Genomic DNA, 21,529 nt, shown 5'->3' on the forward strand with positions numbered 1-21,529 from the left:
ATATACTCAAGTATCAGAAGTAAATGTAATTGAAAAAATATATAAACTAATACTTTCAAATTCCTTATATTAAACAAACCAGACGGAACCATTACATTTTTTTCTGTTTTTATTTACGGATAGCCAGGTGCACACTCCAACACTCAGACATAATTTACAAACGAAGCATGTGTGTTTAGCGAGTCAGAGGCAGTAGGGATGACCAGGGATGTTGTCTTGATAAGTGCGTGAATTGGACCATTTTCCTGTCCGGCTAAGCATTCCAAATGTAACGAGTCCTTTTGGGTGTCATAGAAAATATATGGAGTAAAAAGTACATTATTTTCTTTAAGAATGTAGTGGAGTAAAAATGTAGTGGAGTAAAAATATAAATTGTAAAATAGAGTACAGATACTCCAAAAAAACGACTTAAGTATTACACATCACTGATACTAAGTATACATAACAGTCAATTATAATTTCATTATACTTTATTAAATTATCAAAATCTTCCCCTTCCCCTTTGCTTTTATGGTTGCTGGTTGCTTCACAATCTACCTATTTGGGTGAATACACTCATCTTATTCATATCTCCACTGTTACATTTAACACCTGTTTAATGTACAGATACTATTGCTTTTCTCTGGTAGAAGGAGGATTCTTATTTGGTGTTTTACTGGTGCTCTCTGAAACTGTTTTGGTAATTTCCCCAATTCTAGGCTTTTTGGCGCGGCAGCTCTTTGGGGCATCTCTGGTTCTGGCTTTATTAACCTTGCTCTGGGGTACCTTATGAGGAGATAGCTCTATGGTTGGACCCTCAGTGGTCTGAACCTGGCTCTGGGATGGGTCTTTAGGACATGGGTCTATGGCTGGACCCTCAGTGGTCTTATCCGGGCTCTGGGATGGGTCTTTAGGACATGGGTCTATGGCTGGACCCTCAGTGGTCTTATCCGGGCTCTGGGATGGGTCTTTAGGACATGGGTATCCGGGCTCTGGGATACCTCTTGAGTAGATTGCTCAATTGCTGAGCATTCCATCTTTAACTGACTCAGTGAAACCTCTTTATTAAGTGGCTCTTTCACTGAATTGTTCTTGCCTTCTGAATCTTTAGTGGGTGCACTCTCTATTTTCTCATTTCCCTGATTATTTAAAACATCTTTGGTGGGGGACCGAGTCTTTACATTACCTTGGGCAGTATGTGAGTGCCCTGTAGAGTGAGTAGCTACATACTTTGGAACATCTTCATAATGCCTAATTGATGCACGCTCAGGGGCCAAATCATAGTTTTTTGGGGAAACCAATCTTGGAACAGGGTGCTGAATGGAATCAGCTGTGCTAACAATAGCATTGCGAGGAATGGACAGGTTGTCACTGACATCTCTGTCATCTAAGTAGTTACCATGCTGGTAATGGCCTGCCATTGTTTGCCTACTATCTGAGAATTCTTCTCCATTTGAGAAAATCATCTGGATCTTCTTAGGGCACCACACAAACTCATGTTTGGGCTCATAGTGCTTGTAGGCATACTTAACTTAATTCCCTGCGTTGTTGCTTATCAATGACAGCAAAGATGAAGTAGTTGAGCACGCTCTCCTTCACATTGTACAGGTTCCCTTTGACAAGAGTTTCCTCCAGGAAGAAGTGGACGAGTGGGGCCTGGTAGTGGGGGAACCCCAGAGTGCCCAGGCACTTCCGGATGCGGGTGATGCGCAGGTTGTTGTGTGTATTTCTGTCATGAATGAAAACACAAGAACAACAAAAATACAAGGATACTGTTATTCTCAGAAGGTTAATTTGAAAACTGAAATTGTAGCTATTATGTATTGCAATCACTATAAAATAACAGTTAAATGACCAAATATAGAACTTGCTAACCTGTCCAGGTTGTCAAATCTGTCACGCCAGTTATTAGCACGTCGTACTTCCCCTGTTGAGTCATTTGACAGCTGGATGCCGTAGAAGTCCAGCATGAGCTTGTACGACTTGACCAGCCTCTTCTTCGCAGTTTCATCTTGAAGGAAAGCCTGAGGAAGAAGTAGATTGTCATTCAGAACAATTATGAACAAATTATATTTTCATTCATTTCTATGCCCAGCAGTCAATAGATGACATACAGGTAACTGACAAAATAAAGCAAATACCAGCATAGTTTTTTTTGGTACATAGTGTCTCTGCCATAATTTCCTATGACTGAAAACAGCTTCTGAACATCAGAACAGCGATCACTAACCTCAATTTGGATGAACATTTCTACTTCAATGAGTCGGCAGCTCTGGATGTTCTGCTTCCTCCGGACTAGGCCCTAATCTCTGGGACTCGAAAGAAGAAGTCGACGAGTATATCGACAAGCTAATAAACCACCTGTACTCTCCGTTCTATTCTATTCTATGGTGAACGTACAGTCACTAGAGAACAAACTGGACAAGCTCCATTCGAGACTATTCTATCAACAGGACCTGGAAAACGGTAATATTCTATGTTTCTTAGAGTTATGGCTGAATGGGGACAAGGATAATATACAGTGGGGCAAAAAAGTATTTAGTCAGCCACCAATTGTGCAAGTTCTCCCACTTAAAAAGATGAGAGAGGCCTGTCATTTTCATCATAGGTACACTTCAACTATGACAGACAAAATGAGAAAAAAAAAACAGAAAATCACATTGTAGGATTTTTTATGAATTTATTTGCAAATTATGGTGGAAAATAAGTATTTGGTCAATAAGAAAAGTTTATCTCAATACTTTGTTTTATACCCTTTGTTGGCAATGACAGAGGGCAAACGTTTCTGCAAGTCTTCACAAGGTTTTCACACACTGTTGCTGGTATTTTCCCTTGCTGATGGTAGGCTTTGTTACTTTGGTCCCAGCTCTCTGCAGGTCATTCACTAGGTCCCCCCGTGTGGTTTTGGGATTTTTGCTCACCGTTCTTGTGATCATTTTGACCCCACGGGGTGAGATCTTGCGTGGTGCCCCAGATCGAGGGAGATTATCAGTGGTATTGTATGTCTTCCATTTCCTAATAATTGCTCCCACAGTTGATTTCTTCAAACCAAGCTGCTTACCTATTGCAGATTCAGTCTTCCCAGCCTGGTGCAGGTCTACAATTTTGTTTCTGGTGTCCTTTGACAGCTCTTTGGGCTTGGCCATAGTGGAGTTTGGAGTGTGACTGTTTGAGGTTGTGGACAGGTGTCTTTTATACTGATAACAAGTTCAAACAGGTGCCAGTAATACAGGTAACGAGTGGAGGACAGAGGAGCCTCTTAAATAAGACCTTACAGGTCCTATGAGAGCCAGAAATCTTGCTTGTTTGTAGGTGACCAAATACTTATTTCCCACCATAATTTGCAAATAAATTCATTAAAAATCCCACAATGTGATTTTCTGGATTTTTTTTCTCATTTTGTCTGTCATAGTTGAAGTGTACCTATGATGAAAATGACAGGCCTCTCTCATCTTTTTAAGTGGGAGAACTTGCACAATTGGTGGCTGTCTAAACACTTTTTTGCCCCACTGCACATCTCTCTAGTTTTTCTATGCATCATCAAGACTGGATGGCAGCCTCAGGTAAGACGAAGGGAGGAGGGGTATGTCCATTTGTCAACAACAATTGGTGTGCAATCTCTAATGTTAAGGAAGCATCAAATTTTTGCTCGCCTGAGTTACAATAACTCATGATATAATGCAGACCATACTATTTACCATACAATTCTTTTGTAGCTGTCTATTTACCACCACAAACCAATGTTGGCACTAAGACCGCATTCAAACTGTATAGGCCATAAGCAAACCAGAAAATGCACATCCAGAGGCGGCGCTTCTCCTGGCCAATGATTTTAATGTAGGGGAAGTGAAATCCCTTTTACCAGCATGTCACATTGCAACTAGAGGCGACAAAACTCAAGATCACCTTTACTCCACACACAGAATCGCAGGACCATACGTACAGACCCGACCAGAAGCCATGGATTACAGGCAACATCCGCACTGAGCTAAAGGCTAGAGCTGCAACTTTCAAGGAGTGGGACACTAATCCAGGCGTTTATAAGAAATCCCGCTACGACCTCTAACGAGCCATCAAACATACAAAGCGCCAACACAGGACTAAGATCAAATCCTACTACGCCAGTTCTGGCGCTCGTTGGATGTTGCAGGGCTTGCAAACTATCACAGATTTCAAAGGGAAACCCACCCGAACTGCCCAGTGAAATGAGCCTACCAGAAGAGCTAAATGCCTTCTATGCTCGCTTCGAGGCAAGCAACACTGAATCAGCCAAAATTGAACGGGTCTATTTATATAATGAATATGAATTTGGAGGGCAGAAATTATTAAATATTAAAGCATTAGACCTCTCACTAAAGGCATCAGTCTTACAAAAGTTATACTTAAATCCGAACTGGTTCTCTAGCAGATTAGTAACAATGTCTCACATCATGTTCAAGAATGGCTTTTTTCCCTTTATTCAGATTACAAGCTCTTTCGGTTACTTGAAAATGAAACAAGCCATAGAAAGTTGGTTCGCAATTTCAGTTTAATCCACCAGAAAACTAATATTATGGTTAAACTCAAATATACTCATTGATAAAAACAATAATCTTTGTAAATTATATCATAAATAGGACTGGTGGAGTTGTCACACATTCAGCTAACAAAAATATATGGAAATGTCTGCTTACCCACAATTAAAACCAACTAATTGCAGCATTACCGCAAAAATGGAAGAGACAAGTGGAAGGCGGGGAAAGTAGGGAACTTGTCTGTCGGCCCTGCATTAAAGACCAAAATTGGTTAAAGGTGTGATAAATGCAGCTGGTATACTTGCCATTTAAGGACCAATAAATTGACAGCTGTGCCATATAGATTGCAAAATAGTTGGGAAGAGATACAATTCCGAAGTTGGGAGTTCGATGTTCCGAATCCATGGCATATTGTTTATGAACTGATGCAGGATTCAAAACTTAGAGTTTTTCAATTAAAATTATTTACCTGGAGCTAACTCTGCAAATAGCACTGCATGGTGATTTGAAAAGTCATAGTCAATTGATCAATAATATAATAATACTCTTAGCAAAAATGTTCAATTTATAAATCTGTAGAAACTATGAGAATAGAAAGGTTCAGAACTTTTGTGAAACATCACAGTACAGTTGAAAAATAGAAGGCAAACAGAAATAAAAACTGGATGGTCTTCAGAGATAGATGGGTGAGGTTGAGAGTAGCTGAAGGATGGAACTAAAAACAAACAAAAGATACAGTAACTATTGTAAAATATACTGTGTCTGAAAAATGTATTTAGTATGTATAAGCTGGAAGTAGAAACCCAAGTGTTGTTGTCCAATAGTTTACTCCAATTAGGGGAGGGGTGGTAGGGTTAGGGGAAAATATTAAAGGAAAAAAATGATATATATATGGGGTATTGGAAATGAAGCAGACCTTATTACGTCAATGGAAGCCACAACCTATCTGCAATGTTTAAGCTGATCTCCCCCCCCCCCTAAAAAAGAAACTGAACTATACATCAGAGTACCAGCTGTTCCGGATGGCTGTGTGATCTTGCTCTCCATAGCCAATGTGTGTAAGACCTTTAAACAGGTTCATATTCACAAGGATGCGGGGCCTGATGGAATTGGCAAGTGTATTGTGTATTGTGTATTGTGTATTGTGTATCGACCAGTTGGCAAGTGTATTCTTCACTGACATTTTTAACCTTTCCCTGACGCAGTCTGTAATACCTACATGTTTCAAGCAGATCACCATAGTCCCTGTGCGCAAGTACACCAAGGAAACCTGTCAAAATGACTATCGGCCCGTGGCACTCACATCTGTAGCCATGAAATGCTTTGAAAGGCTGGTCATGGCTCACATCAACACCATCACCCCAGACACCTTGGACCCACTTGTAACTTATTTTGTACATAATGTTGCTGCTACGGTCTCTTATTACTGAAAATAACTTCTGGACATCAGAACAGAGATTACTCACCACGAACTGGAAGAAGCTTTTTTCTTTAACGTGTCCGAAGAGAAGGATATACTGCTTTCCCGGGAACAGGCCCAAATCCACGTCATTTGTGTGAAGAAAAGACGGAGGAAAAGAGGACGCAGGTCGGGCTGCCTTTGGATAATTTGTTGGCGAGCGAGTAAACTCCCACTGCCATCCGTTCTACTTGCTAACATGCAATCATTGGAAAATCAAATTGATGACCTACGATTACGATTATCCTACCAACAGGGCATTAAAAACTGTAATATCTTATGTTTCACCGAGTTGTGGCTGAACGATGACAAAATAAAGCTGGGGGTATTTTCCATGCACCGGCAGAACAGAGAAAAACTTGACCAACTCTATAAGGCCATAAGCAAACAAGAAAATGCTCATCCAGAAGCAGCCGGTGACTTTAATGCAGGCAAACTTAAATCAGTTTTACAACATTTTTACCAGCATGTCACATGTGCAACCAGAGGGAAAAAAACTCAAGACCACCTTTACTCCACACACAGAGATGCATACAAAGCTCTCCCCCTCCCTCCATTTGGCAAATATGACCATAATTCTATCCTCCCAATTCCTGCTTACAAGCAAAAACATAAGCAGGCAGTACCAGTGACTCACTCAATACGGAAGTGGTCAGATGACTCGGATGCTACGCTACAGGACTGTTTTGCTTGCACCGACTGGAATATGTGCCGGGATTCATTGAATGGCTCCAATGAAGTCATCGTCTTCATCAATAAGCGCATTGACGATGTCGTCCCCACAGTGACTGTACGTACATATCCCAACCAGAAGCCATGGATTACAGCTAACATCCGCATCGAGCTAAAGGCTAGCCTCTTTCAAGGAGCGGTACACTAATCCGGATGCTTATAAGAAATCCTGCTATGTCCTCAGACGAACCATCAAACAAGCAAAGCGACAATACAAGATTATGATTGAATCCTACTACACTGGCTCTGACGCTCGTCGGATGTGGCAGGGCTTGAAAACTATTACGGACGACAAAGGGAAACCCAGATGCGAGCTGCCCTGTGACGCGAGCCTACCAGACGAGCTAAATGGCAAGCTTCGAGGCAAGCAACACTGAAGCATGCACGAGACACCAGCTGTTCTGGATGACTGTGTGATAACGCTCTCGGTAGCCGATGTGAGCAAGACCTTTAAACAGGTCAACATTCACATTGAACGCTGAGCTGTAGTAAATGAACAGCATTCTCACATAAAGTATTCAACGACCATGGCATTTTTCCTATTTTGTTGCCTTACAACCTGGAATTAAAATATATTTTTTTGGGGGGGGTTGTATCACTTGATTTACATAACATACCTACCACTTTGAAGATGCAAAATATTTGTTATTGTGAAACAAACAAGAAATAAGACAAAAAAAACAGAAAACTTGAACCATTCACCCCCCCAAAGTCAAAACTTTGTAGAGACACCTTTTTCAGCAATTACAGCTGCAAGTCTCTTGGGGTATGTCTCTATAAGCTTGGCACATCTAGCTACTGGGATTATTGCCAATTCTTTCTGGCAAAACTGCTCTAGCTCCTTCAAGTTGGATGGGTTCCTTGCTGGTGTACAGCAATATTTAAGTCATACCACAGATTCTCAATTGGATTGAGGTCTGGGCTTTGACTAGGCCATTCCAAGACATGTAAATGTTCCCTTAAACCACTTGAGTGTTGCTTTAGCAGTATGCTTAGGGTCATTGTTCTGCTGGAATGTGAACCTCTGTCCCAGTCTCAAATTTCTGGAAGACTGAAACAGGTTTCCCTCAAGAATTTCCCTGTATTTAGCGCCATCCATTATTCCTTCAATTCTGACCAGTTTCCCAGTCCCTGCTGATGAAAAACATCTCCACAGCATGATGCTGCCACCACCATACTTCACTGTGGGGATGGTGTTCTTGGAGTGATAAGAGGTGTTGGGTTTGTGCCAGACATAGCGTTTTCCTTGATGGCCAAAAAGCTCAATTTTAGTCTCATCTGACCAGAGTATCTTCTTCCATATGTTTGGGGAGTCTCCCACATGCCTTTTGGCGAACACCAAACATGTTTGCTTATTTTTTTCTTTAAGCAATGGCTTTTTTCTGGCCACTCTTCCGTAAAGCCCAGCTCTGTGGAGTGTATGGCTTCAAGTGGTACGGATACTCCAATCTCCGCTGTGGAGCTTTGCAGCTCCTTCAGGGTTATCTTTGGTCTCTTTGTTGCCTCTCTGATTAATGCCCTCCTTGTCTGGTCCGTGAGTTTTGGTGGGCGGCCCTCTCTTGGCAGGTTTGTTGTTGTTCCATATTCTTTCCATTTCATTGTGCTACGTGGGATGTTCAAAGTTTCTGATATTTTTTTAGAACCCAACCCTGATCTGTACTTCTCCACAACTTTGTCCCTGACCTGTTTGGAGAGGTCCTTGTTCTTCATGGTGCCGCTTGCTTGGTGATGCCCCTTGCTTGGTGATGCCCCTTACTTAGTGGTGTTGCAGACTCTAGGGCCTTTCAGAACAGGTGTATATATACTGAAATCATGTGACAGATCATGTGAAACTTAGATTGCACACAGGTGGACTTTATTTATTTAATTATGTGACTTCTGAAGGAAATTGGTTGCACCAGATCTGATTTAGGGGCTTCATAGCAAAGAGGGTGAATACATATGCACACACTGCTTTTCCTTTTGTTATTTTTAAAATTGTTTTGGAACAAGTATTTTTTTTATTTCACTTCACCAATTTGGACTATTTTGTGTGTCCATTACATGAACTCCAAATACAATTCCATTTAAATTACATGTTGTAATGCAACAAAATAGGAAAAACGGCAAGGGGGGTGAATACTTTTTCAAGGCACTGTAGTTGTGAATGTCAATTGAACACTGAGCTGTAGTCAATGAACAGCATTCTCACATAGGTGTTCCTTTTGTCCAGGTGGGAAAGGGCAGTGTGGAGTGCGATTGAGATTTTTTCATCTGTAGATCTGTTTGCGCTGTATGCAACTGGTTCCTTGATGGCCGCCCCAGGTGGTAAGGGTAGGCAACAACACGTCTGCCATGCTGATCCTCAACTCTGGGGACCCTCAGGGGTGTGTACTTAGTCCCCTCCTGTACTCCCTGTTCACCCACGACTGTGTGGCCAAACACGACTCCAACACCATCATTAAGTTTGCTGACAATACAACAGTGGTAGGCCTGATCACCGACAACGATGAGACAGCCTATAGGGAGAAGGTCAGAGAACTGGCAGTGTGGTGCCAGGAAAGCAACCTCTCCCTCATTGTGAGAAAGACAAAGGAGCTGATCATGGACTACAGGAAAAGGTGGGCCGAACAGGCCCCCATTAACATCGACGGGGCTGTAGTGGAGCGGGTTGAGAGTTTCAAGTTCCTTGGTGTCCACATCACCAATGAACTATCATGGTCCAAACACCCCAAGACAGAAAAGATTTGGCATGGGCCCTTAGATCATCAAAAACTTCTACATTGAGAGAATCTTGACTGGCTACATCAACACTTGGTATGGCAACTGCTCCACATCCAACCACAAGGCGCTACAGAGTGTAATGCATACGGCCAAGAACTCCCTACCATCTCGGACCTCTATACCTGTTCTCTCTGCTACCGCATGGCAAGGAGTACCGATGTACCAAGTCTGGAACCAACAGGACCCTGAACAGATTCTGCACCCAAGCCATAAGACTGCTAAATAGTTAACCACATAGCTTCTGGACTATCGGCATTGACTCCTTTTTGCACTCACACATACTTACACCGACACTCCAACACATACACACACACACACTCACTCACATATAACATGTACAGTTGAAGTCATAAGTTTACATACACTTAGGTTGGAGTCATTAAAACTTGTTTTTCAACAACTCCACAAATTTCTTGCTGACAAACTATAGTTTTGACAAGTCGGTTAGGACATCTACTTTGTGCATGTCACAAGTAATTTTTCCAACAATTGTTTACAGACAGATTATTTAACTTATAACTAACTCACTGTATCAAAATTCCAGTGGGTCAGAAGTTTACATTCACTAAGTTGACTGTGCCTTTAAACAGCTTGGAAAATTCCAGAAAATTATGTCATGGCTTTAGAAGCTTCTGATAGGCTAATTGACATCATTTTAGCCAATTGGAGGTGCACCTTTGGATATATTTCAAGGCCTACCTTCAAACTCTGTGCCTCTTTGCTTGACATCATAGGAAAATCAAAAGAAATCAGCCAAGACCTCAAAAGAAATTTGCATACGTCCACAAATCTGGCTCATCCTTGGAAGCAATTTCCAAACGCCTGAAGGTACCACGTTCATCTGTACAAACAATAGTACGCAAGTATAAACACCATAGGACCACGCAGCCGTCAAACCGCTCAGGAAGGAGATGCTTTCTGTCTCCTAGAGATGAGCGTACTTTGGTTTGATAAATGCAAATCAATCCCAGAACAACAGCAAAGGACCTTGTGAAGATGCTGAATGAAACAGGTACAAAAGTATCTATATCCACAGTTAAACGAGTCCGATATCGACATAACCTGAAAGGCCGCTCAGCAAGGAAGAAGCCACTGCTCCAAAACCGCCATATAAAAGCCAGACTACGGTTTGCAACTGCACATAGGGACAAAGATCGTACTTTTCGAAGAAATGTCCTCTGGTCTGATGAAACAAAAATAGAACTGTTTGGCCATAATGACCATTGTTATGTTTGGAGGAAAAAGGGGGTGGCTTGCAAACCGAAGAACACCATCCCAACCGTGAAGCACGGGGGTGGCAGCATCATGTTGTGGGGGTGCTTTGCTGGACTGGTGCACTTCACAAAATAGATGGCATCATGAGAATGGAAAATTATGTGGACATATTGAAGCAACATCTCAAGACATCAGTCAGGAAGTTAAAGCTTGCTCTCAAATGGGTCTTCCATATGGACCATGACCCCAAGCATACTTCCAAAGTTGTGGCAAAATGGCTTAAGGACAACAAAGTCAAGGTATTGGAGTGGCCATCACAAAGCCCTGACCTCCGTCCTATAGAACATTTGTGGGCAGAACTGAAAAAGTGTGTGCGAGCAAGGAGGCCTACAAACCTGACTCAGATACACCAGCTCTGTCAGGAGGAATGGGCCAAAATTCACCCAACTTATTGTGGGAAGCTTGTGGAAGGCTACCCGAAATGTTTGCCCCAAGTTAAACAATTTAAAGGCAATGCTACCAAATACTAATTGAGTGTATGTAAACTTCTGACCCATTGGGAATGAGATGAAAGAAATAAAAGCTGAAAGAAATAATTCTCTCTACTATTATTTTGACATTGCACATTCTTAAAATAAAGTGGTGATCCTAACTGACCTAAGACAGGGAATTTTTACTAGGATTAAATGTCAGGAATTGTGAAAAACTGAGTTTAAATGTATTTGGCTAAGGTGTATGTAAACTTCCGACTTCAACTGTACACACAGGCATACTGTTGCCACACATACACTTCCATACTAATCACATACGCTGTTGCTACGGTTTATTATCTATCCTGTTGCCTAGTCACTTTACCTCTACTGATATGTACATATCTACCTCAATTCCCTCATACCACTGCACATCGACTCTGTACTTGCACCCCCTGTATATAGCCAACTTATTGTTACTCATTGTGTATTTATTTCTTGTGTTAACATTTTTCTATTATTATTTTAATCTCATCTTGTCTCAGCATTGTTGGGAAGGGCCCGTAAGCATTTCAGTGTTAGTCTACACCTGTTGTTCATGAAGCATGTGACAAGTAACATTTGATTAGATTTGATTGTGCGTTGGGCCACCACGAGCCGCCATAACATCTTCAATGTTCCTTTGCATAGATTTCACATGTGTCTGGAACTATATTGGAGGGATGCGACACCATTCTTCTATGAAAAATTCCATCATTTGGTGTTTTGTTGATGGTGGTGGAAAATGCTTTCTCAGGCGCCACTCCAGAATTTCCCATAAGTGCTAAATTGGGTTAAAATCTGGTGACACACACACACACACTTTAAACCTCCTATTATCCTTTGAGACCCCTCTTTCAAAGTTACTGAGATCTCTTCTTCTAGCCATGTTAGCCACAATAATGGGCAACTGGGCATTTTTATACATGACCCTAAGCGTGATGGGATGTTAATTGCTTAATTAACCCAGGAACGACACCTTTGTGAAAGCACCCGCTTTCAATATACTTTGTATACCCCATTTACTCTTGTATTTCCTTTATTTTTGTAGTTGCCTCTATGTAAATGCAGTATGTAGAGAACATTTCCTTGCTCAAAGAAACTACTAGAAGTACCTCAATTTCCTTTTTGGTGAGTTCCTTGGCTTGATTATTCATTCCTGGTTCTTGAAGAGGGAACAACCTAAATGAAATGTTTGTTTAAAAAATATATACATATACAGTACAGTATATATATATATATATATATATATATATATATATATATATATATATATATATATATACACACACACACACACGCACACACATTTTAAAGAATTGTATTATAACAATTAATATTCTAAATAAAAATAATTGAAAGCCCATGTAAATGTAAAGGAAACTAACCATTGGATGTATGAGTGAACTCTTTCCAGTTTTAAATATTGCCTGTTCCATTTCTTGTGAAAGTCCTCAATGAAGACACCTAATCAGAGCAAAGGTTACAGTAAAAAAGTATTGTCAAATCTAAACTGCACTCAAAGAAACAGTAAATACATTACCATCAGGGGAGGAGGGTATTTGTTCACGGTAGAACTGTAAATTAGGCATATCTTCCTGAGGGGGAAAGAGCAATGCAAATTCAGAAATGGGGATATTTCTCAGAGAGTTGTATCAAAACACTACAAGAATTATAGAGGAATTAGATAGTGAAATGATTATTTAAATCATTCAGTTTTTCCATGTATTACACAAGGGAATGAGAACGTATTTACTTGTTGTTGCCAGCCGAAGTACACGTTTGATCTATGCTCCTGTGAAAACAAGAACCAAGTGCTAAAGACTGTACCAGCTACTGACTACACTCTTAGAAAAACGGGTTCACAAAGAGTTCTTTGTGGAGGGATAGGGTTCCACCAAGAACTGTTTCATCTAAAGAACCTTTTTAGGAAGACGAGGGTTCTTTGTAAGGTAAAGTGTTCTACCTAGAAACTTTAACATCCTAAGAACCGTTTTTGGAAGAAAGGGTTCTTTGATGGTTACTTGGAAGGCAAGAAGGCTTCTGTCAATTAGGTTAGTATTGTGGAGTAACTAAAACGTTGTTGATCCATCCTCAGTTTTCTCCCATCACAGCCATTAAACTATGTAACTGTTTAAAAGTCACCATTGGCCTCATGGTAAAATCCCTGAGCGGTTTGCTTCCTCTCCAGCAACTGAGTTAGGGAGGACACCTGTATCTTTGTAGTGACTGGGAGTATTGATACACCATCCAAAGCGTTATTAATAACTTTACCATTATCAAAGGGATATTCAATGTTTGCTTTTTATTTTATTTTACCCCATCTACCATTAGGTGCCCTTCTTTGTGAGGTGTTGGAAAACCTCCCTGGTCTTTGTGGTTTAATCTAATTTTGAAATTCACTGCTCGACTGAGGGATCTTACAGATAATTGCATGTGTGGGGTACAGAGATGCGGTAGTCAATGAAAATCGCGTTGAACACTATTATTGCACAAACAGTCCATACAACTTATTATGTGACGCATTTTTGCTCTTGAACTTATTTAGACTTGCCATATCAAAGGGTTTGAAAACTTATTGACTCAAAACATATCAGCTTTTCATTTTAATTATATATATTATTTTACATAATTCCACTTTGACATTATGGGGTATTGTGTGTAGGCCAGTGACCAAAAAAATCTAAATTGAATCCATTTAAAATTGATGGTGTAAAAAGTGAAGGGGTTTGAATACTTTCTGTATTGCACCCGTTACTGAGATGGTTGTTCCAGTTTAGATTATTTAAGTAGTCTCACCTATCAATCGTCCCTACCCTGGCAATCATTCTGAAAGCATGTTTTGGGTGATTACAAGTTAAAATTGTTAGATATACTCACTCTGGCTGGATTCAAATAGGAATTACACATCACTTTGCAAGACAGCCTGATGTGACTTGCAGCCTGATGTGGTCTGTAAACCAGGAGTTTCCTAACACCACATGTGTTACTGTATAACTAGGCCCTCAAAGAAAGGCCTTGTGTTACTGTATTGATTGTCATAAAGAGTTTAATTGTAAAGCCTAATACAGCTGGAGGAACCATTCATTGAAGGCTCTAGGAATAACCTTCAGATGATAAAAGGGTTCTTGGTAGAACTATTTAGTAGCTTTGAGGTAGGTCAATGGTGGCGTATTCCCTGTCTTCTCTCTGGCAGTGGCGAGAATGATGGAGAACTACAGGCTACGTGTGTGGACTGCGGAGGCCTGTCGGACGCTTGACCACTTTGGCCAATCAGAAGGTAGAAAAAAACAATCTAAATTCATGCTGCGTCAGCCTCGAAGTTCAGAAAACTCCACGGACCCCCTTTGCACAGTGGAACACAGAACGATATGTGACCACTTGGTTACGGCGACACTGTTCTGCCAAGGACACACAAACCAGAGTGGCCACCGCAAAGCCCAAGGAGCCTGACCCACTCTGGAAGTTGCTTTAGCCCTCCTTGGGTTATTTAGCCTCTATTGGCTATTGAGACGCTGGGCCCATTGTAGCTTGGTATGCCAGGGTGGGAAATTGGAAATTTGTTAGAGGTAATAATGCATGTAGGTTATAGTTTATTGAGATGTATGAATACACCACACCAAAAGCCTGATTTTATGACCGTTTAAACATAAATGTCCTACAATTCTACGTAGTAATGTTTTATGTTCACTACTTGGTCATTCTAACCCTAATCTAGCACACCTGATTCTAATAATTAGCTGGTTTATAACATGAATCATGTGCTCCCTCACCTAAAATAATTGCACTACACCACTAAGAATCCTATGTGATTCCGAAGAATCCTATGTGATTCCACTCAGCACCTTTTTTTCTAAGAGTGTATGATTAACAGCAATAGAACTGCATTAGGATTGATAATGCAGCCTGCGGCACACCATCATTATCAGGTGGATTTATATGACATAGCATAAATTGTGTAAGATTGTGTGAAGAGAATAATGACTAATAATAATCATAATAATAATCATGCCTGTACTTTTGCATATCCTTTGCTCAAATCAAATCAAATCAAATGTTATTTGTCACATACACATGGTTAGCAGATGTTAATGCGAGTGTAGCGAAATGCTTGTGCTTCTAGTTCCGACAATGCAGTAATAACGAACAAGTAATCTAACTAACAATTCCAAAAAACTACTGTCTTATACACAGTGTAAGGGGATAAAGAATATGTACATAAGGATATATGAATGAGTGATGGTACAGAGCAGCATAGGCAAGATACAGTAGATGATATCGAGTACAGTATATACATATGAGATAAGTATGTAAACCAAGTGGCATAGTTAAAGTGGCTAGTGATACATGTATTACATAAGGATGCAGTCGATGATATAGAGTACAGTATCTACGTATGCATATGAGATGAATAATGTAGGGTAAGTAACATTATATAAGGTAGCATTGTTTAAAGTGGCTAGTGATATATTTACATCATTTCCCATCAATTCCCATTATTAAAGTGGCTGGAGTAGAGTCAGTGTCATTGACAGTGTGTTGGCAGTAGCCACTCAATGTTAGTGGTGGCTGTTTAACAGTCTGATGGCCTTGAGATAGAAGCTGTTTTTCAGTCTCTCGGTCCCAGCTTTGATGCACCTGTACTGACCTCGCCTTCTGGATGACAGCGGGGTGAACAGGCAGTGGCTCGGGTGGTTGATGTCCTTGATGATCTTTATGGCCTTCCTGTAGCATCGGGTGGTGTAGGTGTCCTGGAGGGCAGGTAGTTTGCCTCCGGTGATGCGTTGTGCAGACCTCACTACCCTCTGTAGAAGTTCTGTAGAAGTTTGTGAGTGCTTTTGGTGACAAGCCGAATTTCTTCAGCCTCCGGAGGTTGAAGAGGCGCTGCTGCGCCTTCCTCACGATGCTGTCTGTGTGAGTGGACCAATTCAGTTTGTCTGTGATGTGTATGCCGAGGAACTTAAAACTTGCTACCCTCTCCACTACTGTTCCATCGATGTGGATGGGGGGGTGTTCCCTCTGCTGTTTCCTGAAGTCCACAATCATCTCCTTAGTTTTGTTGACGTTGAGTGTGAGGTTATTTTCCTGACACCACACTCCGAGGGCCCTCACCTCCTCCCTGTAGGCCGTTTCGTCGTTGTTGGTAATCAAGCCTACCACTGTTGTGTCGTCCGCAAACTTGATGATTGAGTTGGAGGCGTGCGTGGCCACGCAGTCGTGGGTGAACAGGGAGTACAGGAGAGGGCTCAGAACGCACCCTTGTGGGGCCCCAGTGTTGAGGATCAGCGGGGAGGAGATGTTGTTGCCTACCCTCACCACCTGGGGGCGGCCCGTCAGGAAGTCCAGTACCCAGTTGCACAGGGCGGGGTCGAGACCCAGGGTCTCGAGCTTGATGACGAGCTTGGAGGGTACTATGGTGTTGAATGCCGAGCTGTAGTCGATGAACAGCATTCTCACATAGGTATTCCTCTTGTCCAGATGGGTTAGGGCAGTGTGCAGTGTGGTTGAGATTGCATCGTCTGTGGACCTATTTGGGCGGTAAGCAAATTGGAGTGGGTCTAGGGTGTCAGGTAGGGTGGTGGTGATATGGTCCTTGACTAGTCTCTCAAAGCACTTCATGATGACGGATGTGAGTGCTACGGGGCGGTAGTCGTTTAGCTCAGTTACCTTAGCTTTCTTGGGAACAGGAACAATGGTGGCCCTCTTGAAGCATGTGGGAACAGCAGACTGGTATAGGGATTGATTGAATATGTCCGTAAACACACCGGCCAGCTGGTCTGCGCATGCTCTGAGGGCGCGGCTGGGGATGCCGTCTGGGCCTGCAGCCTTGCGAGGGTTAACACGTTTAAATGTCTTACTCACTTCGGCTGCAGTGAAGGAGAGACCGCATGTTTTCGTTGCAGGCCGTGTCAGTGGCACTGTATTGTCCTCAAAGCGGGCAAAAAGTTATTTAGTCTGCCTGGGAGCAAGACATCCTGGTCTGTGACTGGGCTGGGTTTCTTCCTGTAGTCCGTGATTGACTGTAGACCCTGCCACATGCCTCTTGTGTCTGAGCCGTTGAATTGAGATTCTACTTTGTCTCTGTACTGGCGCTTAGCTTGTTTGATAGCCTTGCGGAGGGAATAGCTGCACTGTTTGTATTCAGTCATGTTACCAGACACCTTGCCCTGATTAAAAGCAGTGGTTCGCGCTTTCAGTTTCACACGAATGCTGCCATCAATCCACGGTTTCTGGTTAGGGAATGTTTTAATCGTTGCTATGGGAACGACATCTTCAACGCACGTTCTAATGAACTCGCACACCGAATCAGCGTATTCGTCAATGTTGTTGTCTGGCGCAATACGAAACATCTCCCAGTCCACGTGATGGAAGCAGTCTTGGAGTGTGGAGTCAGCTTGGTCGGACCAGCGTTGGACAGACCTCAGCGTGGGAGCTTCTTGTTTTAGTTTCTGTCTGTAGGCAGGGATCAACAAAATGGAGTCGTGGTCAGCTTTTCCGAAAGGGGGGCGGGGCAGGGCCTTATATGCGTCGCGGAAGTTAGAGTAACAATGATCCAGGGTCTTTCCACCCACTTTTGAATCTGTTAAACCTGTGTGACTAAAAACACATTCACTTCATGAGTTCATAAAATGGCAGTTATGGAAACACCTGACAACAATACTAACAGGCCCACATGTTTGAGCTCATGCAGTATGTACAGTGAAACAAAAACTTGGATGGAAAATTTCACTAGCTGGATAGGCCGGCAATCATTCTACTTGGCTACTGACATAGGCCTATAGCAGACTTTATCAGTCATATCCATTTTATGTTTCTAGAAGTTAAAGATAGAGATCTTCACATAGACAGACATAATACATCAGTATTCCTAACCCCTTCGCGGAGCTTTGATTGGTGAGCAATAGCTTTAGGCTACTCAATATGAGATGCAATGTCATACAAATGCAATAATGGTTAAATAAATATAATATATTATATATCGTATATTAAAATATATTACAAATGTTGTCCCAAAACTCTGATTCTCAATGTATCAGAACATAACACTTACTTGTTGCGACCAACCGGTGTACTGGTGTACCCTCTCCTGAGGAAATACAACAGTGAGAAGGAGGTACAAAGAACAGTAGTGAACAACAGTAGTGAATCATAATCTGCTGAGGTCTTAAAATGATCTGAAGATTTGGGCATATGACAGAGCACATGTATAAGCCATTGAGCCAAGCATTTTAAATGATTTTTGTCTGAAAATTCTAAAGGATTAGTTATTAATATTCTGTTACCATTATTCTAGGCCTACATTGGTAAAAATATTTTAAATGTAAATTTTGCTTTGGAAAATTAAATATTTAATCTGTATTTTATGGTGCCAATAAGATACTTTTAATGATAGGCTACAGCCCTCAACTCTGGACCATTTTTCCAATGTTCCTTTCGAATTAGGGACTGATTTAGACCTGGGACACCAGGTGGCTGCAGTTAATTATCAGGTAGAACAGAAATCCAGCAGGTTCCGGACCTCATAGGAGAAGAGTTGAATACCCCTGGGCTACAGTATTCTAAAACTCATCTGCTGAGAATCCACAAAAAAAAAATGTGATCAGGGCCCAGGGGCCTGTGTACGTACATGTTGGGACTTTTGACGACTGGTTTCTTTGTTTGGAGGATTCTCCCATGTCGAGTCGTACTCGCAGAAGTACTCATCCGTGTCTTCAACATCATATGACCTAGCTGACCTGACAACCCGAAGCTTGACTTCTCCACTGAGAAGGGTTTCTGGCCTCTCCACTGCTCCACTGAGAAGGGTTTCTGGACTCTCCACTTCTTCACTAAAAAGGGATACTGGACTCCCCACTCCTTCACTGGGAAGGGATTCTGGACTCTCCATTCTTTCACTAAAAAGGGATTCTGGACTCTCCACTCCTCCACTGGGAAGGGATTCTGGACTCCCCACTCCTTCACTGGGAAGGGATTCTAGACTCTCCACTTCTTGAGTAGGAAGGGATTCTGGACTCCCCACTCCTTCACTTAGAAGGGATTCTGGACTCCCCACTCCTTCACCGGAAAGGGATTCTGGACTCCCCACTCCTTCACCGGAAAGGGATTCTGGACTCCCCACTCCTTCACCGGAAAGGGATTCTGGACTCCCCACTCCTTCACCGGAAAGGGATTCTGGACTCCCCACTCCATCACCGGAAAGGGATTCTGGACTCCCCACTCCTTCACCGGAAAGGGATTCTGGACTCCCCACTCCTTCACCGGAAAGGGATTCTGGACTCCCCACTCCTTCACCGGAAAGGGATTCTGGACTCCCCACTCCTTCACCGGAAAGGGATTCTGGACTCCCCACTCCTTCACCGGAAAGGGATTCTGGACTGTCAGGATCATTTGGCAAGATACATCTCCCTGTGCGTTCCAAAAACCTTGCAAAATAATTTTCCACGATCGATCTCCAGGGTAAGTAGGAGAGAACTGGAACCAGGAAAAATGGACACAGCCGTTCAATCCTGCGACGCATTCTAAAAAGTTGTTGTCTCAATTTAGTAAACAATTTGACTACTTACTGCTCGGGCCAGCTCTCTTCCTATTATCATTGGATGCCCACTAACTCTACCTTGCCCTTGCCCTAATAACAAAATAATGTACTCTGTAGCCTATTGAAAATGTTCTAAAGTTTAACAAAGATTGGTTTATGATTGACTAATCCACGAGAGCCACCACGATATCTTGCATTCGGATTCGGAGAATGTCTGTACAGTTTCACTTTTGTTTTACTACCTCATGTTCCTCCACCAGCATTTGCAAGAAGTCATAAACACCAGCCAATCCAGTTTACAGCTGAGTGATATGGGTTTGGTACGCTATCCTTGATACAATGAAAATAGTTAAGAAAAATAGAATAATGAAGTATGCTTAATGCAACATCTTTTTGAGTGCAAACCCATTACACCTTTTTGTTGATATGGGTTTGGTCAAATGACTCACTGGAGTCATGTAAGCCTAGCTATTTGTAAAGTGAAACATACCTAACAGTTGTAACTATTTTACCAGACTTGATCTGGTTTTGTTCTATTTTCCCCCTCACTTAAATTATAGGCCAAACATTTTCAGGAAAAAAAATGATGCCTTTAATGGGCCATATTGTAGGCATACCACCTACATGATTATTGCTCTGTGTTGAACATCAGCTCCATCTATAGGCCTAACCCACTTTTCAACATAAAACTGAAAAGATGGCAGTATATTCAAAAGAATTTGAGTTAGTGCACACTTTTACAGGGGTACAGATCCAGCCGCCTTCTCACACTATAAGTATGTAATGATAACACATTCTGGTGTTGTTTCCTCTACGTCATTCTGTTGACATGGACTGCAGAGACAGCATTAAACAGACATGATACAAGAGTTAACCTTAGTCCTACATTATCAGAAGGCCTACAAATACTGTAGTAGGCAGGGGGATCATGACAGAGACAGGAGAAGGGACAGGTCCTGGAGCAGAGAGAGGGACAAAGACAGAGACCGCCGGGACAGGAGTAAGAGCAAAGAAAAGATAGAAGAGAAAAAATAAATAAACAAATCTGATGTCCCGGAGAATGATAAACCTGCAGAGGTGGAAAGTGATTCAAACACATCATAATATCTTACTTTTGTGGACCACTTTTCTCTGTAGTAACTCAATCACCCTGTGACTTTCAACTGTAAATGTAAATAGATGTTATTGGGAATGTTTTTCAACATGACTGTAACGATCTTCTTCATCTGAGGAGGAGTATGAAAGACCGGACCAAAACGCAGCGTGGTAAGTGTCCATTTTATTGAAATATAACTGAACACTGAAATACAAAATAACCAAAGTGAAACAATGAAAATCGAAACAGTTCTGTATGGTGAAACATAGACACAGAAAACAACTACCCACAACCCATAGTGGGAAAACAGGCTGCATAAGTATGGTACTCCCTGTTCACTCATGACTGCACGGCCAGGCATCATTAAGTTTTCAGATGACACAACAGTGGTAGGCGTGATAACCGACAACGACGAGACAGCCTACAGGGAGGAGGTCAGAGACTTGGTCGTGTGGTGCCAGGACAACCTCTCCCTCAACGTGACCAAGACAAAGGAGATGATTGTGGACTACAGGAAAAAGAGGACCGAGCACACCCCCATTCTCATCGACGGGGCTGCAGTGGAGCAGGTTGAGAGCTTCAAGTTCCTCGGTGTCCACATCACCAACAAACTAACATGGTTCAAGCACACCAAGACAGTCGTGAAGAGGGCACAACAAAACCTATTCCCCCTCAGGAGACTGAAAATATTTGGCATGAGTCCTCAGATCTTCAAAAGGTACTACA

At 42.0% G+C, this 21,529-nt stretch overlaps 1 protein-coding gene across 1 annotated transcript; it reads right to left on the bottom strand.

Moving 5' to 3' along the window:
• Window positions 1-1,361: 1,361 nt before the first annotated feature.
• On the bottom strand, window positions 1,362-19,998 carry LOC112219573 (opioid growth factor receptor-like protein 1). Its single transcript, XM_024380930.2, has 8 exons — window positions 18,799-19,998; window positions 18,223-18,258; window positions 12,928-12,966; window positions 12,715-12,769; window positions 12,560-12,638; window positions 12,287-12,353; window positions 1,855-2,003; window positions 1,362-1,708 (listed from the first exon to the last, which is right to left on the bottom strand). Exons 1-8 carry the CDS (start codon window positions 19,687-19,689, stop codon window positions 1,507-1,509), a joined length of 1,518 nt encoding a protein of 505 aa, XP_024236698.2. The 5' UTR covers window positions 19,690-19,998; the 3' UTR covers window positions 1,362-1,506.
• Between the last annotated feature and the right edge of the window lie 1,531 nt (window positions 19,999-21,529).

The sequence above is a fragment of the Oncorhynchus tshawytscha genome, linkage group LG02 (assembly GCF_018296145.1).
Source record: "Oncorhynchus tshawytscha isolate Ot180627B linkage group LG02, Otsh_v2.0, whole genome shotgun sequence".
NCBI classification, from domain to species: domain Eukaryota; kingdom Metazoa; phylum Chordata; class Actinopteri; order Salmoniformes; family Salmonidae; genus Oncorhynchus; species Oncorhynchus tshawytscha.